This window comes from Otolemur garnettii, unplaced genomic scaffold (genome assembly GCF_000181295.1).
Source record: "Otolemur garnettii isolate 467f Iridium unplaced genomic scaffold, OtoGar3 scaffold00082, whole genome shotgun sequence".
Taxonomy (NCBI): domain Eukaryota; kingdom Metazoa; phylum Chordata; class Mammalia; order Primates; family Galagidae; genus Otolemur; species Otolemur garnettii.
The window spans coordinates 7,375,941-7,390,950 of record NW_003852477.1 but is presented as its reverse complement, the minus strand read 5'-3'; the positions used below and the strand labels follow the sequence as shown (position 1 = coordinate 7,390,950).

The following is a 15,010-nucleotide window of genomic DNA, read 5'->3' as shown; positions in this document are numbered from 1 at the left end:
CCCACCCCCACCCCACCCCCCGTTTTATCTTTTTCTCACTAGGACACTCCCAACCCCAGCCTGTGTTTTCGTCTGGATCCTCCTCACGGCTCTCACAGGTCCACAGAGTCACCTGTACACCTACAGGTACCACGGGAGGGGCAGGCTGAGCCCACTCCTATGCCCTCATTCACGAAATGAAGGGGTTGGGCTACAGGATCTCACTATGGCAGCACTATTGATGTCTGGAGTAGAATAATTTTGCACCATAGGACATCCTTGGTCCTGCCTGCCACCTGACAGCAGCTTTCCCCAGTCTTTGTGACAGCAATGGCAAAAACATGCCTACACTTTTCAAATGTTTACTGGGCACTATTGCCCCTGGCTGACAATCTTTTTAGACCCAAAGTCATGAAAGTCTGTTCGTAAGTGTTTGACTCTCAGCCAGGATTATTTTCCTTCCAGAGCCTTTGTGTGGACTCCACAATGTGAGGCCCTCATGGGGTAGGGTAATAGAGGTAGGAAGCCTGAGCGGTTTCTGGACTGAGTGTGAGAATGACGCATACTTGTGTTTGAGCTCCAGCACTCATCCTCATCAGATGTGTGTCCCGATCACGTTTCCTAACCACTCCGAATGGCTGTGTCATCATCTCTATCATGGGAACTATAATGATGCCCCCCCAAGGGCTGTTTAGCCCTAGTGGGATGCCTTCCCCATGGGAGGTACTTAGGGAGTGTTGGTTATGAGCAGTGTGGTAGGGTCTCCTTTGGCTTTCCATCTACTGAACTTTTCCTTTACAACATTCATTGCGGAAGCGATTGCATTAATGATGTATGTGCTCATTTGTTTATTTACCCCACCCCCATTAGACTCTAAGGTTCTAAGAAAGCAGAGGAGACCTGGGGCTCCCTAGTTCTCCATTTCATGTCCAAGGCACGGCACACTGTAGGCACTCAATAAATATTTGTCAAGTTGAAGAAATGTAACCTCTGCCTTGTCTTTGTTGTCCCAGAGCCCACTGCCTTTAATAGCAAAATAAATACTGAAACCATTTTCCTCGGCCCATAGGAGAAACCAAAATGGAGATTTCACCTACCACAGAGGACTACGGCATGATCACAGAATATGACTATGGGGACACAACCCCATGCCAGAAGGAGACAGAGAGGGCCTTTGGGGCCCAGTTGCTGCCCCCTCTGTACTCTCTAGTATTTATCATTGGCCTGGTGGGCAATGTCCTTGTGGTCTTGGTCCTCATGCAATACAAAAGGCTCAGAAGCATGACCAGCATCTACCTCCTCAACCTGGCCATCTCTGACCTGCTCTTCCTCTTCACGCTGCCCTTCTGGATCAACTACAAGTTGAAGGATGACTGGGTTTTTGGTGATGGCATGTGTAAGCTTCTCTCTGGGTTTTATTACATAGGTTTGTACAGTGAGATCTTCTTCATCATCCTGCTGACCATCGACAGGTACCTGGCCATCGTCCATGCTGTGTCTGCCTTGCAGGCTCGGACTGTCACCTTTGGTATCATCACCAGCATCTTCACCTGGGTCCTGGCCATCTTGGCTTCTATCCCCGGCTGGTACTTTTCCAAGACCCAGCGGGAGATCAAGCATCACACCTGCAGCATTCATTTCCCTCCTGAAAGCCAAAGAAATTGGAAAATATTTCAGGCTCTAAAACTGAACCTCTTGGGGCTGGTTTTGCCTCTGTTAGTCATGATCTTCTGCTACACAGGCATCATCAAGATTCTGCTCAGACGACCAAATGAGAAGAAGTCCAAAGCCGTCCGTCTGATTTTCGTCATCATGCTCATCTTCTTCCTCTTTTGGACCCCCTACAATCTGACTATACTTGTTTCTGTCTTCCAAGACTCCCTGTTCACCAATCAGTGTCAGCAGAGCAAACACCTGGACGTGGCCATCCAGGTGACAGAGGTGATCGCCTACACACACTGCTGCGTCAACCCGGTGATCTACGCCTTCGTTGGGGAAAGGTTCCGCAAGTACCTGCGCCAGCTGTTCCATAGGCATGTGGCTGTGCACCTGGCTAAATGGCTCCCCTTCCTCTCCACGGACAGGTTGGAGAGGGCCAGCTCCATGTCTCCCTCCACAGGGGAGCATGAGCTCTCTGCTGGGTTCTGACTCAGACCACTTGTGGCCTATCTGGGACCCAGTAGGAATGACCTGCCAGGCAGGCCTGGAGAGGAAACAGCCTGGCTGTCTCAGCTGGATTCTCCTACCTGGCATTGCACAGAATCACAGCCACTCAGGGTTGAGAGGGAGCTTAAAGGTGGCTTAGACTAAATCACTTCTGGGGCTCAGTCTTTTCCATTAACTTCTCCCTAGTGGCAAAAAGATGAATGGGACAAGAGTGCCAGCAAAAGGCTTGGGCCTAAGCAGGATTTCAAGTTTGTGAGCATTAATGTTTGTCAACAAAGCCACTGCAGCTCCCATTCCCACCCCACCCTCACCATCCATGAACTCGGAAACAGTGAGCTCCTCCGTGAGTCTGCCCTGAGCCTGGGAGCCAGCCAGTAGCCAGCAGCTCCTCCCTCACTGTCCGCCCCCCAGCAGGGTTTAGGTTCTTGGGGAACCCTGGGGACCGCAGGACTTATGATGGAACAACTTGAGACCTAATGGGAATAGGAATGAGGAACTATCTTTGACAGTGGAATTGAGAATACCCTTCGAGAGAAATTTTTATATTCACTAAAATCAAATGATTCAGGCAGTAGGCTAAACTCAGACCATAGGAATAACATGTTGTGCTTCTTGAAATTGCCATAAAGGGAAGGAACTCATAATTTCCATTTATCACTTCTTTCCTTCTGAATTTTTCCAGTATCTCTCTCCCCTGCTAGTCAGGTAATGGGTAGATCAATTCTGTCAACTTTCTTGCAGAAATTGACAACAGGCAAAAGGAAATGGGCTTGAGTTTTTTTCTTTTGGCTTCATCCACGTCTTCTGGTTTTATGGATCAGAGAGTTCTGACTGCCACCTTGGATCTATTAGCAAAAAAATAATCCTCTGTGTGAATCAGCTGTGTTTGGAGCTGGGAGGGAGAAAAGTGGCCACCAGAAAGACACCTGACCTTGCAGGAGTCAGGGGCGGGGGGTACCCTCTGTCTTGAAGTGGGAGATGGAGAGGGCCCTTAACTCCATGTAGCTTAGTTATCCAAAATGTCTTTAAAAACCTCATCTCTAAACAAGAACCCCTATTTATGGCTTTGTTCCCTTTTCTTTCCCAAGACATGTATTTGTTTAAGAACAATTTCCTTGATAACAAAAATTACTTCTAAAAAACTCTTAAAACCACCGAGAAAAGACAAAGGAACAAAATCATCCGTAATCCCGCTATCCAGAGAGAACTGGCATGCCTGTTTTGATGTTTTCTTCCTGTTCATATTTATGATTATAACTAAGATGGACTTCAATTGTACTCACCATTGTGCTATTTTTAATTAAATGTATGTTGTGATCACTTTCCTATGTCAATAAATCATTTCAAAGTGTTTTTGGTGGCTTCACTGAAGCCTACGGCAGAGGTACCCCCCAACAACTCCCCCCCATTTCCTTATTATTGCTCACACAAACGAATTCAATCCAGCAATTGGGCTCTGTTCACAGCTAGCTCTTGAGCCCTGGGAGTCATCGATGTGTGAGGAATGTCTGTTCTTGGCGAGCACTTGGCTCAGGGAGGCAGATAGGCGAGGGAGGCCAGCTGGGCCCAGGTGGACGGGAGGTGCTGCTGCGGAGCTCACGGTGCTGGGGCAGCCAAGGGGAGGAAGGAATCCATCAATCAGAAAGCACTCTAGGCCAATAGGTGTCCCTCATTTTGACACCACTGGGCTGACCTCTCTCCCCTTTTTTGACACTACAGTTGTACTCATATCAAGCCACCCTCCTCTTCCAGGTAGGGACTGACTGCATTCAGAGGTCATCTTTGTGCAAAGAAGCTGGTACCATGATGGTCCAGAAAACTTTTATCTGGTGAGGAGGACATCACACTGCTTTGATCTTGCAACTCCATGCAGAAAATGTGGACAAATATAGTTGAGGGGGATGTCAGCTCTCTTTGCCATGCACAAAGGAGGACGAGGCTTAACTGAATTAAGAAATATTTGTCTATTGGTTCGGTTTTATTTTAATGAAACTATTTTAAAACAATATATATTGGCTTGGCGTCTATAGGCTCAAGCAGCTAAGGCGCCAACCACCTACATCAGAGCTGGGGGGTTCGAATCCAGTGCAGGCCTGCCAAACAACAATGACAACTACAACCAAAAAATAGCTGGGTATTGTGGCAGGCGCCTGTAGTCCCAGCTATTTGGGAGACTGAGGTAAGAGAATCATTTAAGCCCAGGAGTTGGAGGTTGCTGTGAGCTGTGATGCCACAGCACTCTACCCAGGATGACAGCTTGAGGCTCTGTCTCAAAAATAAATAAATAAATAAATACAATATATACTCTATAGTGACATAATGTGGAAGGTTTTACAAAATCTCTAGTTCCATTTTCAAAGTAATGAATGACCCTCTGCTCATTTCCTTATTTCTAATACAAAGAGGGGATGAGCCTAGTGTCTGTCTCATAGGTTTCTGAGAATTAAATGAAATACTTGTAAAGCAAGGGAAGCGGGACATTCTGCCCCTAACTATAGCCTGCAAGACATCTGCCCGTGCCTTCCTTGGTCGCCCAAGGCACTCTAGTTCCCTGACTGCCTCCCTGCCCTCCCTGCCATGCCCTGGTCCTACGTTTCTGGGGCTCAGCCCCAACCTTGTCATCATTGTTGTCCCCATTGATTTTTCCATTTCATCCTTATAGACACTTTGCCAGAAGAGCACAATGAGCTCCCTCCTCCTGCATCCAGACTCCCTGCTCGTCAGCATTTTACCACAGTTACCTTAAACTCAACCATTCTCTCTCTCCAGATAGATGGATGAAAGGATGAATGAATAGATAGATAGATTTAAAGATACTAAATTTTCTGTAGAACTGTTTGAGAGCAAGTTGCAAGTAAGATGCTTCACACGCTTTGGTCCTTTAGAATGTTTTTACTAGCAACAGGGATACCCTCCCACATAACCAAAGCAGGAGACTGACACCCACACAGCATCTCCACCTAATCTGTAGCCCTCTTTCCAATTTTCCCACTTTGCAAACTGTCCTTTACAGTCCCAAGGTGCAGAATCATTTGTTTGACTTAGCTGCTTGCCTCTCTAGTCCCCTTCAGTAAGGAATAGCTCCTCAAGCTTGTTGAGCTTTTTGTGACTTTGACACTTGTGAACACTACACTCGCCCAGCAGGTGCTTCCTGCATATGGATTTACTGATACTTCCTGATGATTAGACATGAGTTACGCAACCACGGTAGGAATCTCACGGAACTGGGGCCATGTTCTCAGTGCGTAATGTCAAAATGTACGTGATGCCAGCCTTCCTGATGACCACAGATGCTAAACTCCATCACTTGTTTAAGAGGCTACCAGGTCTCCCCACTGGAAGCCTTTTGTACTTGACTAACAAGTGACTATTATTAGTGGGCATCCTACTCCTCTTTTTATTCATTCATTCACCTATTTGTATCAGCGTGTGCTCATGGGTTCCTTTTCTATACAATGGTACATCGTCTAATCATTTTCTGTAAGGATGCACACTTTGTTCCAGATTTATCTAATGGGAGCTGGGTTCTCTCTACATTACTTTTTGAGCATTTCTTTCCTTTTTGGCACAAGAGAGTTCAGGTTCATCTTATATCTTCCCTGCCCCACAGAAGCAGGTGCATCTCCAAGCAGTCTGACTTCTTAAAGCTGAAATTAATATTTAGAGACCAAGATTTGGGTGCTAGGTGTGCTCATTGCTAGTGAATTATTGTTGCTTCTGGGTCTTTTCCATGAACAGAGGTAGAAAAAATATATACATATAAACACAGTCACACATACATGCGAGTGCCTATCTCTCTGTACCTATTTTCTATCTATCATCTATCACATCTAAGCTGTCAGTTCGTGCCAACACATCCAGTGCTAATCTAACATAACACTGTTCTTCCTGATCCGCCTTTTCATAGTTGAAACTGTCCTCTCCTATAACAAGAAAGCTGGTTCTTGTGGTCGTCAATGTAGTGTTTTTTACGTAAGCCCTCGGTGAGCAATTCTAACATGCAGCCTAGTGCCTTACTGCTGTCCATGGTGGCAGACTCTGAGCACCAGTCAGGTGCCCCTCGGACCTTTGTCCAGGCTCTGGCACGTGAAGCACTGCACACAATTTCTGCACCAGAGAGAGGGGAAACCCCTGTTTTCTTAAATTTTTATTTCTTTTTTTAAAAAAAATCCACGTAGCCCTGTCTCCCCATGATTTCCATAGAATAGGGTCAATTTAAATACTTTATTAATAATCTTTTCAAAGAAACAGCTTTTGTTTCCATTAATTCTTCTTTATTGATTCCATCTCTGGTCCTTCTTATCACTTTTGTATGCTTATTTTGGTTTCTTTTGGGTTTTTTTTTTTTTTTTTTTTGGTCTAGTTTATTCTTTAGTAAGTAGCTGTGGTCATTGATTTAAAGTTGTCTCCTTTTCTTCTTCTTCTTCTTATTTATTTATTTATTTTGCAGTTTTGGGCCAGGGCCGGGTTTGAACCCGCCACCTCTGGCATATGGGGCCAGCGCCCTACTCCCTGAGCTACAGGGGCAACCCCAGTTTTCTCCTTTTCTAACATCAATACCTAGAGTTATAAATTTTCCCCTAAAAACTGCTTATGCTGCACTCACCAAATTTTAATAGGTTATAGTTTCATTCCATCCAGTTAAAAATAATTTTTTAACTTCATTTTTGGCTTCTTTTGCTCACGGGTTATTTAAAAGTTTGTTGCCTTCCAAAGATTTGTGGATTTTCCAGATATATTTGATTTTGAATTCTAATGTAATTCTACTGTGACTTATATGATTTCAATAATTTTAAATGTATTGAGGCCCCTTTTATCACTCAGAAAATGACCTATGTTAGTAAATATTCTGTGTACCTATGGTCCATGAGCACTTGAAGAGAATATGTATCATGCACTGTAATGTTTAATAAATGTCAATTAAGTCAAGTTGTCATTCACACTCTTTGTGTCTTCTATTCCATACCGATTTTTTGCCTATTGTTCTATCAGCCAGATAGATAGGACAGTAAGTTGGCTTATTAAAAATCCAATTATGAAATGTTCTTCTTAGCAAAGTACCACAAGAATGGAAGAAGAAGTATCCAATGTACACAGCCCTATTCTGAAACTAATTTATAGTTCTCAAATGAAAGCTACAACCTAATTCTAGCCCAAGAATATGGGGAGGGGGTGGGGGAGGGGAAGGGAAGGGGTAGATGGGTGGAGGGAGGGTGATTGGAAAGATCACCTCTATGGTCTGTCTTGCAAGGGTATAAGTGAATCTTTCTAAAACTAGAGTATAAATGTCTTAACACAATAACTAAGTAAATGACATAAAGTCTATGTTAACCAGTTTGATGAAAATATTTCAAATTGTATATGAAAACACTACACTGTACCCCATGTTTGCATTAATGTACACGCTATCATTTAATAAAAAAAAAGAAAAAAAGAAAAATCTAATTATGATTATGGATTTGATTTATGCATCTTCCTTTATTTCTGTCAGTTTTCTCTTCCAAGCTCTATTATATGAAAGACATATAAAACCATTATGTCTTTCTCAGGAATTGACCCTTTCATCATTAAGAAATACAGCTCTTTGTCTCTGGTAATTTCTCCTGTGTAAAAGTTTGTAGAAGTTTACTTTTTAGTATATTAATAGCACTGTAACATTTTAATGCTTACTCTTAGCATGATATAGTCACAAATTGCTTAATAATGGGGATACATTCTGGGAAATACTTAATTAGGTGACTCATGTGTGAGGATCACAGAGCGTACTTACACCAACCTGGATGGCACAGCCTATATGCTCTTAGGCTAATGGTTTAGCTTGTTGCTCATCTGCTACAAACCTGTATAGCCTGTGACTATATTGAATCTATAGGCAATTGTAATGCAATGGTAAGTGTTCATGTAGCCAAATGCAACCAGACATTACAAAATACAGTAAAAATATAGTATAAAAGATTTTTTAAAAGGTACACCTATATAGAACACTTACCAGGAATGGAGCTTGCAGACTGGGAACTGCTCTGGATGAATCAGTGAGGGAGTAATGAGTGAGTGTGAAGTCCTGAGACTTAACTGTACATTAGTCTAGACTTTATAAACACTGTGCGCTGAGGCTACACTAAATTTACAAAAAAATGGTTTTCCTTCAATACTAAATTAACCTTAGTTTACTGTAACTTTAATACTGCATAAACTTTTTGATTTTTTTTTTTTGCAGTTTTTGTCCGGGGCTGGGTTTGAACTCACCTCTGGTATATGGGGCCAACGCTCTACTCCTTTGAGCCACAGGCGCTGCCCAACTTTTTGATTTTTTAAAACTTTTTAACTCTTTTGTAACAACAGCTTAAAACAAAAACTCATTGGACAGGCATGCAAAAATATTTTATTTCTTTATATCCTTATTCAATAAGCTTTTTTCTATTAATTTTGTTTTTACTTTTTTTCCTCTTGAATTTTTTTGTTAAACTCTAAAGCACAAATAGACTCATTGGCGGAGGCCTACACAGGGTCAGAATTATCAATATCGCTGTCTGCCCCCCCTGCGATCTTGTCCTACTGTAAGATATCCAGGGGCAATCATACGCACAGAGTTGTCATCACCTATGATAGTCCCTCCTGAAAGGACCAGGCTGTTTGACAGTTAACTTCTTTTTTGTAAGTAAAAGGAGTAAACTCTAAAAGAACAATGAAAAGTGTAGTACAGTAAATACATAAACCAGTAACATAGTCGTTGATTGAAATTTCAAGTATTCCATACCGCGCATGGACGTATTGCTTTACTTTCATATGACTGGTAGGGCAGTAGGTTTGTTTACACCAACATGGCCACAAACACATGAGTAATGAGTTGCTCTATGAAGTTATAGCACTGTGACATCACTAGGCAATAGGAACTTTTCAACTCCTTTATGATCTTATGGGACAACCATTGCCTATGCAATCTGTCACTCACTGAAATGTCATTATGCAGTGCGTGCCTGTATACCTTTTTCAGTCCTTTTATTTTCAAAATACATATTGTTTTAAATTTAAAATGAATCTCTCATAGAAGGCATAGAGTTCAATCTTCTTTCTCATCTAGTCTGACAGTCCCTTTCAGCTGAACCAGTGTATTAACATTTTTACAGAACTATTCACATCACTGGGTTTAATTCTACTTACCTTGCACTTTGTTTTCTATGTGTTCTATTTGTATTTTGTTTCCTCTTTCTCCTTCCTTGTCTTCTTTTGGTTATTCAAAACATGTTTGATGATAAGCATGGTGCAAAATGATGGCTCTGGCAGGGACTTCCATGGGACAAATGTTACCCAAAGTAACAGGCACAGTGGCTCAAGTCTATAATCCTAGTACTCTGGAAGGTGGAGGCAGGAGGATTGCTTGAGCTTAGAAGTTGGAGACCAGCCTGAACAAAGGTGAGACCCCGAATCTACTAAAAATACAAAAACTAGCCAGGCACTGTAGTCCCAGCTACTTGGGAGGCCGAGGCAGGAGGATCATTTGTACCCAGGAGCTTGAGATGGCTGTGAGCTATCTCTCACTTCACTCTACCTAGGATAACAGAGTGAGACTCTGTCTCAAAAAAAAAAAAAGTTTAATATTTTATTTCAGTTCCTCTATTGACTTTTTAGCTATTTCTCTTTGTATTTTTTTTTTAGTAGACTCTCTAGAGATTTCAATATGCATCCTTAATACATCACAGGCTATTTAGGATTAAAACCATACCACTTCATATAAAATGTAAAACCCTCCTCTCATCCTCTCTGTCTTGTTATCATGTATTTCACATTTTCATACATACGAGGTTAGACAATCAAGTTCATGAACTCATCCTAGAAAAGGTGCTACATACCTCGTTGCTGAATGTCACTATGATCACCTTCGAAGTACCCCTCTTGGGAAGCTCTGCACTGATGCCAGTGCCCAGTCCATCCTACAAAGCAATACTGGAACTCTTTTTCTGGAACAGCTATCAGAGTTGTCATCCTATGAGGCTGGACAACTAAGTTCATGAATTCGTCCTAGAAAACGTGCTCCACACCTCATTGCTGAATATCACTATAGTTACCTTCAGTGTACTCCCCTGGGGAAGCCAGCACCTAGTTCACCCTTCAAAGCACATTTTCTAGGCACAGTTCACTAACTTAATTGTTAGACCTCATGCAAGGACAGCTCTGGTGGCCATTCCAGAAAAAGAGTTCCACTATTGCTTTGAAGGGTGGACAAGGCATTGGCATTGGTTTATAGCTCCCAAGGGAAATACCTTGAAGGTGACCATAGTCAGCAATGAGGCATGTTGCACTTTTGTAGGATGAGCTGGGGAACTTAATGGTCCAACCTAGTATGCGTTCACTTCTCTCACTTCACCTGCAGGGATTCCAGTTATGCAATCATCTGTCGCCCAGTAAATTATTTCAGATGTTGCAATTAGCATTTCTAGAATTTTCATTTCTTTACATACTTTCCATTTCTCCATTAAAATTCCACAACTGTTCATTCATTATGACCCTTTAATTCTTTAAGTCTTTGATCATAATAATTTGATCATAAAAATAGCTAATTACAACTTCCCAGTCATCTTGGGGTCTGTCTCTATGGGCTAATTTTTTTTATTTATGTGTCAAATTTTCCTGCTTTTTCATGTTGATTACTTTTTTATTGCATGACAACTCTCACATGCAATACATTATAGGAAGTCTATTTCAATTTTGACTTCAGTGTTAGGACTTACCTTTACTCTGAGGCTGTATTCCTCCACAGCAGTAGCGGGACCTGGAAATTTATTAAAGTGTGAATTCTCAGCCCTACCTCAGAGCTATTGAATCAGAAACTTTGGCAATGAGACCTAGCAATCTGTATTTTAGCAAGACTTGCAGGTGATTCTGATATGTGCCAATGTTAGAGAATCACTGCCCTGGGGCCCTGCTTTTACTAGTAATATGTGGTACAGACATTTATCCCCGCTGGCTGGATTAGATCTCTATAATCTCCCAGGAAATCCTGGTATTTTCATTCAGGTCTCAGCTTCTCAGAAGTCACTCTCATTAATGCCTCGAGGAATATAACTTGCTTTTTTGCACAATCCTTCCTTTAGCCAAGGACTCAACAGAAAATCCTTATGGAGACTTCTGGGCCCCTCCTCTACATAGCAGCCTTCTCTCCACGCACCATATCCTGAAAATTCTAGCTGCTTCAGCATCCTAGGTCTCAGCTCTGCTTCCTCAGCTCAGTGCAGCCCTTGTTCTGCCTGGGCACATCCTCCCTACACTGCCACAAGAAAGCATCCTATGGTGGAGGCAGAATACAGATGAAAAGTTCAATAACTGAAGAGGATTAAATAAATATTGGCAAGTACAGTATATGACTCAGATATTAATGACCTTTAAAAGAAATGTTATTGACTTAGGAATATGCTCTCATGACATTGTTACATTAAAAAATAAAAATGTAAAACTCCTGTGGTTAACATTTTATGATATATGGGGAGAGCACAAAGATAGGAAGGGAACATTCTCAAAATTTGAATGAAATTATGTGTATATCAGGGTTTGATCAGAGAAATGATAAAAGACAAGGCTTGATTCCCAAACCAAGCACTGATATCCCTTGGGGGCCACAGTGAATGCACAGGGGTGCTGTGGAATTTGAGGCAGTTCACAGTTTTGACATCAGATTGCAGTATTTTCCTTCCAAAGTGGTCTTACAAAGTTGGGTTTTCAGTGGCTGCCTTGAGATTAAAGGAGTGTGGAACAGAAAATGAGGGTGACAGTGTGGGGGGCTCCATTCCAAGGTGAGAGAAGATGGGCCTTGTCCAACAGGTATGCATATCCCCCTGAGTCCTGATTATTTAAAAATAAAAGCAAATACAATTTTTTTCTTTTAATTTTTTTTGTGTTTACTTTTCAAACAGCTATTACATTGTTAGGGCAAAATTGCTTAAGTCATTTGGATCTAATCACAATAATAAGTGGAACTGTTTGGTATTTCTTTTGGCCTGGTGGCACAGAGGAACAAGTACTGAGACATCAAGGGCACCACAAACTGAGAAAGTACGAGGACCTCTGGGATAAGGGATGTATTTGGGGATTGGATTATATGCAGTTGTGGGGGTGGACATGGGAGGTCTGCGTGGGATGTTGAGTGGGAAGGCTCTTTAGGTCAGGCACTCCAGCAGTCAGCAAAGATGAGGTAGAACCTGTAAGGATGGATAACTAGACCCCTGAGAACAAGCCAGAGCCTGCATCTCACCTGTCCACCCAGAATGCCACAGGTGACCTGCAGTGGAAGCCACATCCTTCATCATGGGGATTCGTGTACACCTGGCCCAGGACTTGGAGTTGCATAAGGAAGGGGGCATCCCAGTGCCGTCCTACAGCAGCAAGGTGAGCCATCAGGTGGATGGCAATGTGCAAAAGCCACCACAGGGCCTGGCACCCGCTTGCATAGCCTTATAGCTGGTGCTTCACTTGCTTCCAAACCCATGTTAATATCTCCCTGGGCCTATGCTCACCTGGAAACTTCCAGCAAGGAATTCGGAGAAATGCGGTTCTAGCTTCATCAGGCAGGGCATTGTATAAAGTTGCCGCAAATTGGGTGACATTTATTTTCTTCTGTATACACTTTCAGTGCTATCCAACTTTTAAAATGATCATAAGAAAAAAACATTCTTTGTGAAAAGTCTGAAAGAAGTGAAGAAGGAAAGAAAAAAAAAAGGAGAAAAAAAAAAGGGGGAGGGTTGGTGGAAGAGAGACACAGAGAAGCAAAAAAGATGAGCAAGTGTTTCTTAAAAGACCAAGGTGGTCTGAGCAGTCCAGGATGAAAGTGTGTTGTGAATAAAGACCCAGAGGCACAACCCCGCCTGTCGGAACTGCATGAGTCTGAGATTAAGCAAACTGGAGGGTACAGCTTCCCAAGTGAGGGGCAGGGACAGGGTGTGAGATGAGCTGGGACATGGGGCTAGAGCAGGAGGCCATGCTAGGATGCCCCACTAGAGATGACTCACAATGCACACTTGAGCACAGGCTTTACAAGACAGTTGTTTATAAGCCAGAAGGCTCTGAGTGAGCACTCTCTCACCTATCATAGTAATAGATGGGGTAGTCAAAATGATGGTAGTTATAAGGACTGAGTAGAGGTCTTGTCAAGTCCTTACAGTTGCTCAAAACCCTCTTGTTCCCCCCCACTCAGTGCCCACTGTCCCCCCAATCCCCCATTGTATTTGTGTGTATAAAGCTATATACACTCCACAGAGATACAGACAGGCATTCAATAACTATTTATAATAAGCATCTGTCCCAACGTGCCCCCCCTAGTTTTATTTCACTTCTTACAAGATTTTCCTCAAAGGGAGTGTTGCATGCATTTCTTTGAAACAGTGTCACACTCCAGTGATCTGCTTGCCTTACTCTGATGCCCAGGACACCTTCAGAAAGCTGATACATTGTGGCCATTCACACTTGACATCATTCCAGTGTGACAAGTATTTTCCCCCTCAGCATTTGCTTCATTCAACCTCGGTTCTTGAGAAGGAGAGAAAAAGGGGAAGTCACCTCCATAATTTAAATTTTGAATGTGCGTCTTTGCAAAATTGCAGAAGTTCAAGCTTCTTTGTACTTCTGTTTGTCAGAACTTGATTTTCTTTGTCTTCACCGGGAAGCAAGGCTAGGAGTTGGCCTGAAAGTAAATATGGCAGACATTATTAAATGCAACCACAGAAAGGCTTTGAGGATGTGGCACACAGCTGGGTTCATAATGAGGGAGAACTAGAAACTCCCTAGAGCTCCAGTCTTCATTTATAGCAGTGCATAAAATAAACCACTTCTTCCTGTTTTTCTTTCATTTTTCTTTTTTGCATGTTTTTAAAAAATATATTGAAGGCAAAAGAGAGGACAAACAAGAAGAAAAAAATCCCAAGGGATTGTTAAATAGAGTTAGTGATGTGCTGGGGCCAGATTGGGGCTGTTCATAAGAACCAGCTGTGTGACCTCATCCCAACGCCGTGATAAAGTCATATCACTTAGGTATCTTGAAAAAATTATTGGAGTATTTAAATCAAGAAAATTAACAAAGGCTACAAAGTAGAGATTTTTTTTTGGAGAGATAGTTGTTAAACACGTAGCAGGACCCTATTGTTTATAGAATGTTCATGAAATGGAATGTTAAGCTATTATCATATTAACATTGTGGAACACATTTCATAATAAAAACCATATGTATACAAAAAGATGAACTTAGACTCTCACCTCACATCATAGATAAAAATTAATTCAAACTGAAACATCCCTTAAGAGCTAAAACAATTCCTTTTAGAGGAAAATACAGAAGTCAATCTTTAGGACTCTGGGCTAGGCAAAGATTTCTTCGATACAACACCAAAAGCGTGATCCATAGATGAGAAAGCTGATAAAATGGACCTCATCAAAATTCAAACCTTTTGAACATTAGAAGACACCTTTAAGAAAATGAAAAGACAAAAAATAGACTGGGAGAAAATGTTTGCAAAACACACATGTGATAAAAGACTTGTATCAGAACTTACAGAAGCACATACAATTCAATAGTAAGACAGAAAACAGCTCAACCAAAAATAGGCACAAAGCTCCAATTAGGCAGAGGAATGTTTTTCTTTTCTTTGAGATATATTGCACTCCTTGGAAAGTATCATAAGTAATCATGTATATTTCAAAATTGCTAAGAGAATAAATTTCAAATATTTCTTTTTTTTTAATTACATCATAGCTGTGTACATTAATGCAGTCATGGGGTACAATGTGCTGGTTTCATATACAATTTAAAATATTTTCATCAAACTGGTTAACACAACCTTCATGGCATTGTCTTAGTTATTGTGTTAAGACATTTATACTC

General features: G+C 41.8%; 1 protein-coding gene across 1 annotated transcript in view; it reads left to right on the top strand.

Annotated features, from left to right (window-relative positions):
* CCR1 (C-C motif chemokine receptor 1) overlaps nt 1–3,456 on the top strand; it is a 6,365-nt gene extending 2,909 nt beyond the window's left edge. Inside the window, exon 2 of the mRNA XM_012808034.2 lies at nt 1,049–3,456. Coding sequence (XP_012663488.1) covers nt 1,060–2,127 — 1,068 coding nt within the window. The 5' untranslated portion in view covers nt 1,049–1,059 and the 3' untranslated portion in view covers nt 2,128–3,456. The remainder of the gene's footprint in view (nt 1–1,048) is intronic.
* The last annotated feature ends 11,554 nt before the right edge of the window (nt 3,457–15,010 follow it).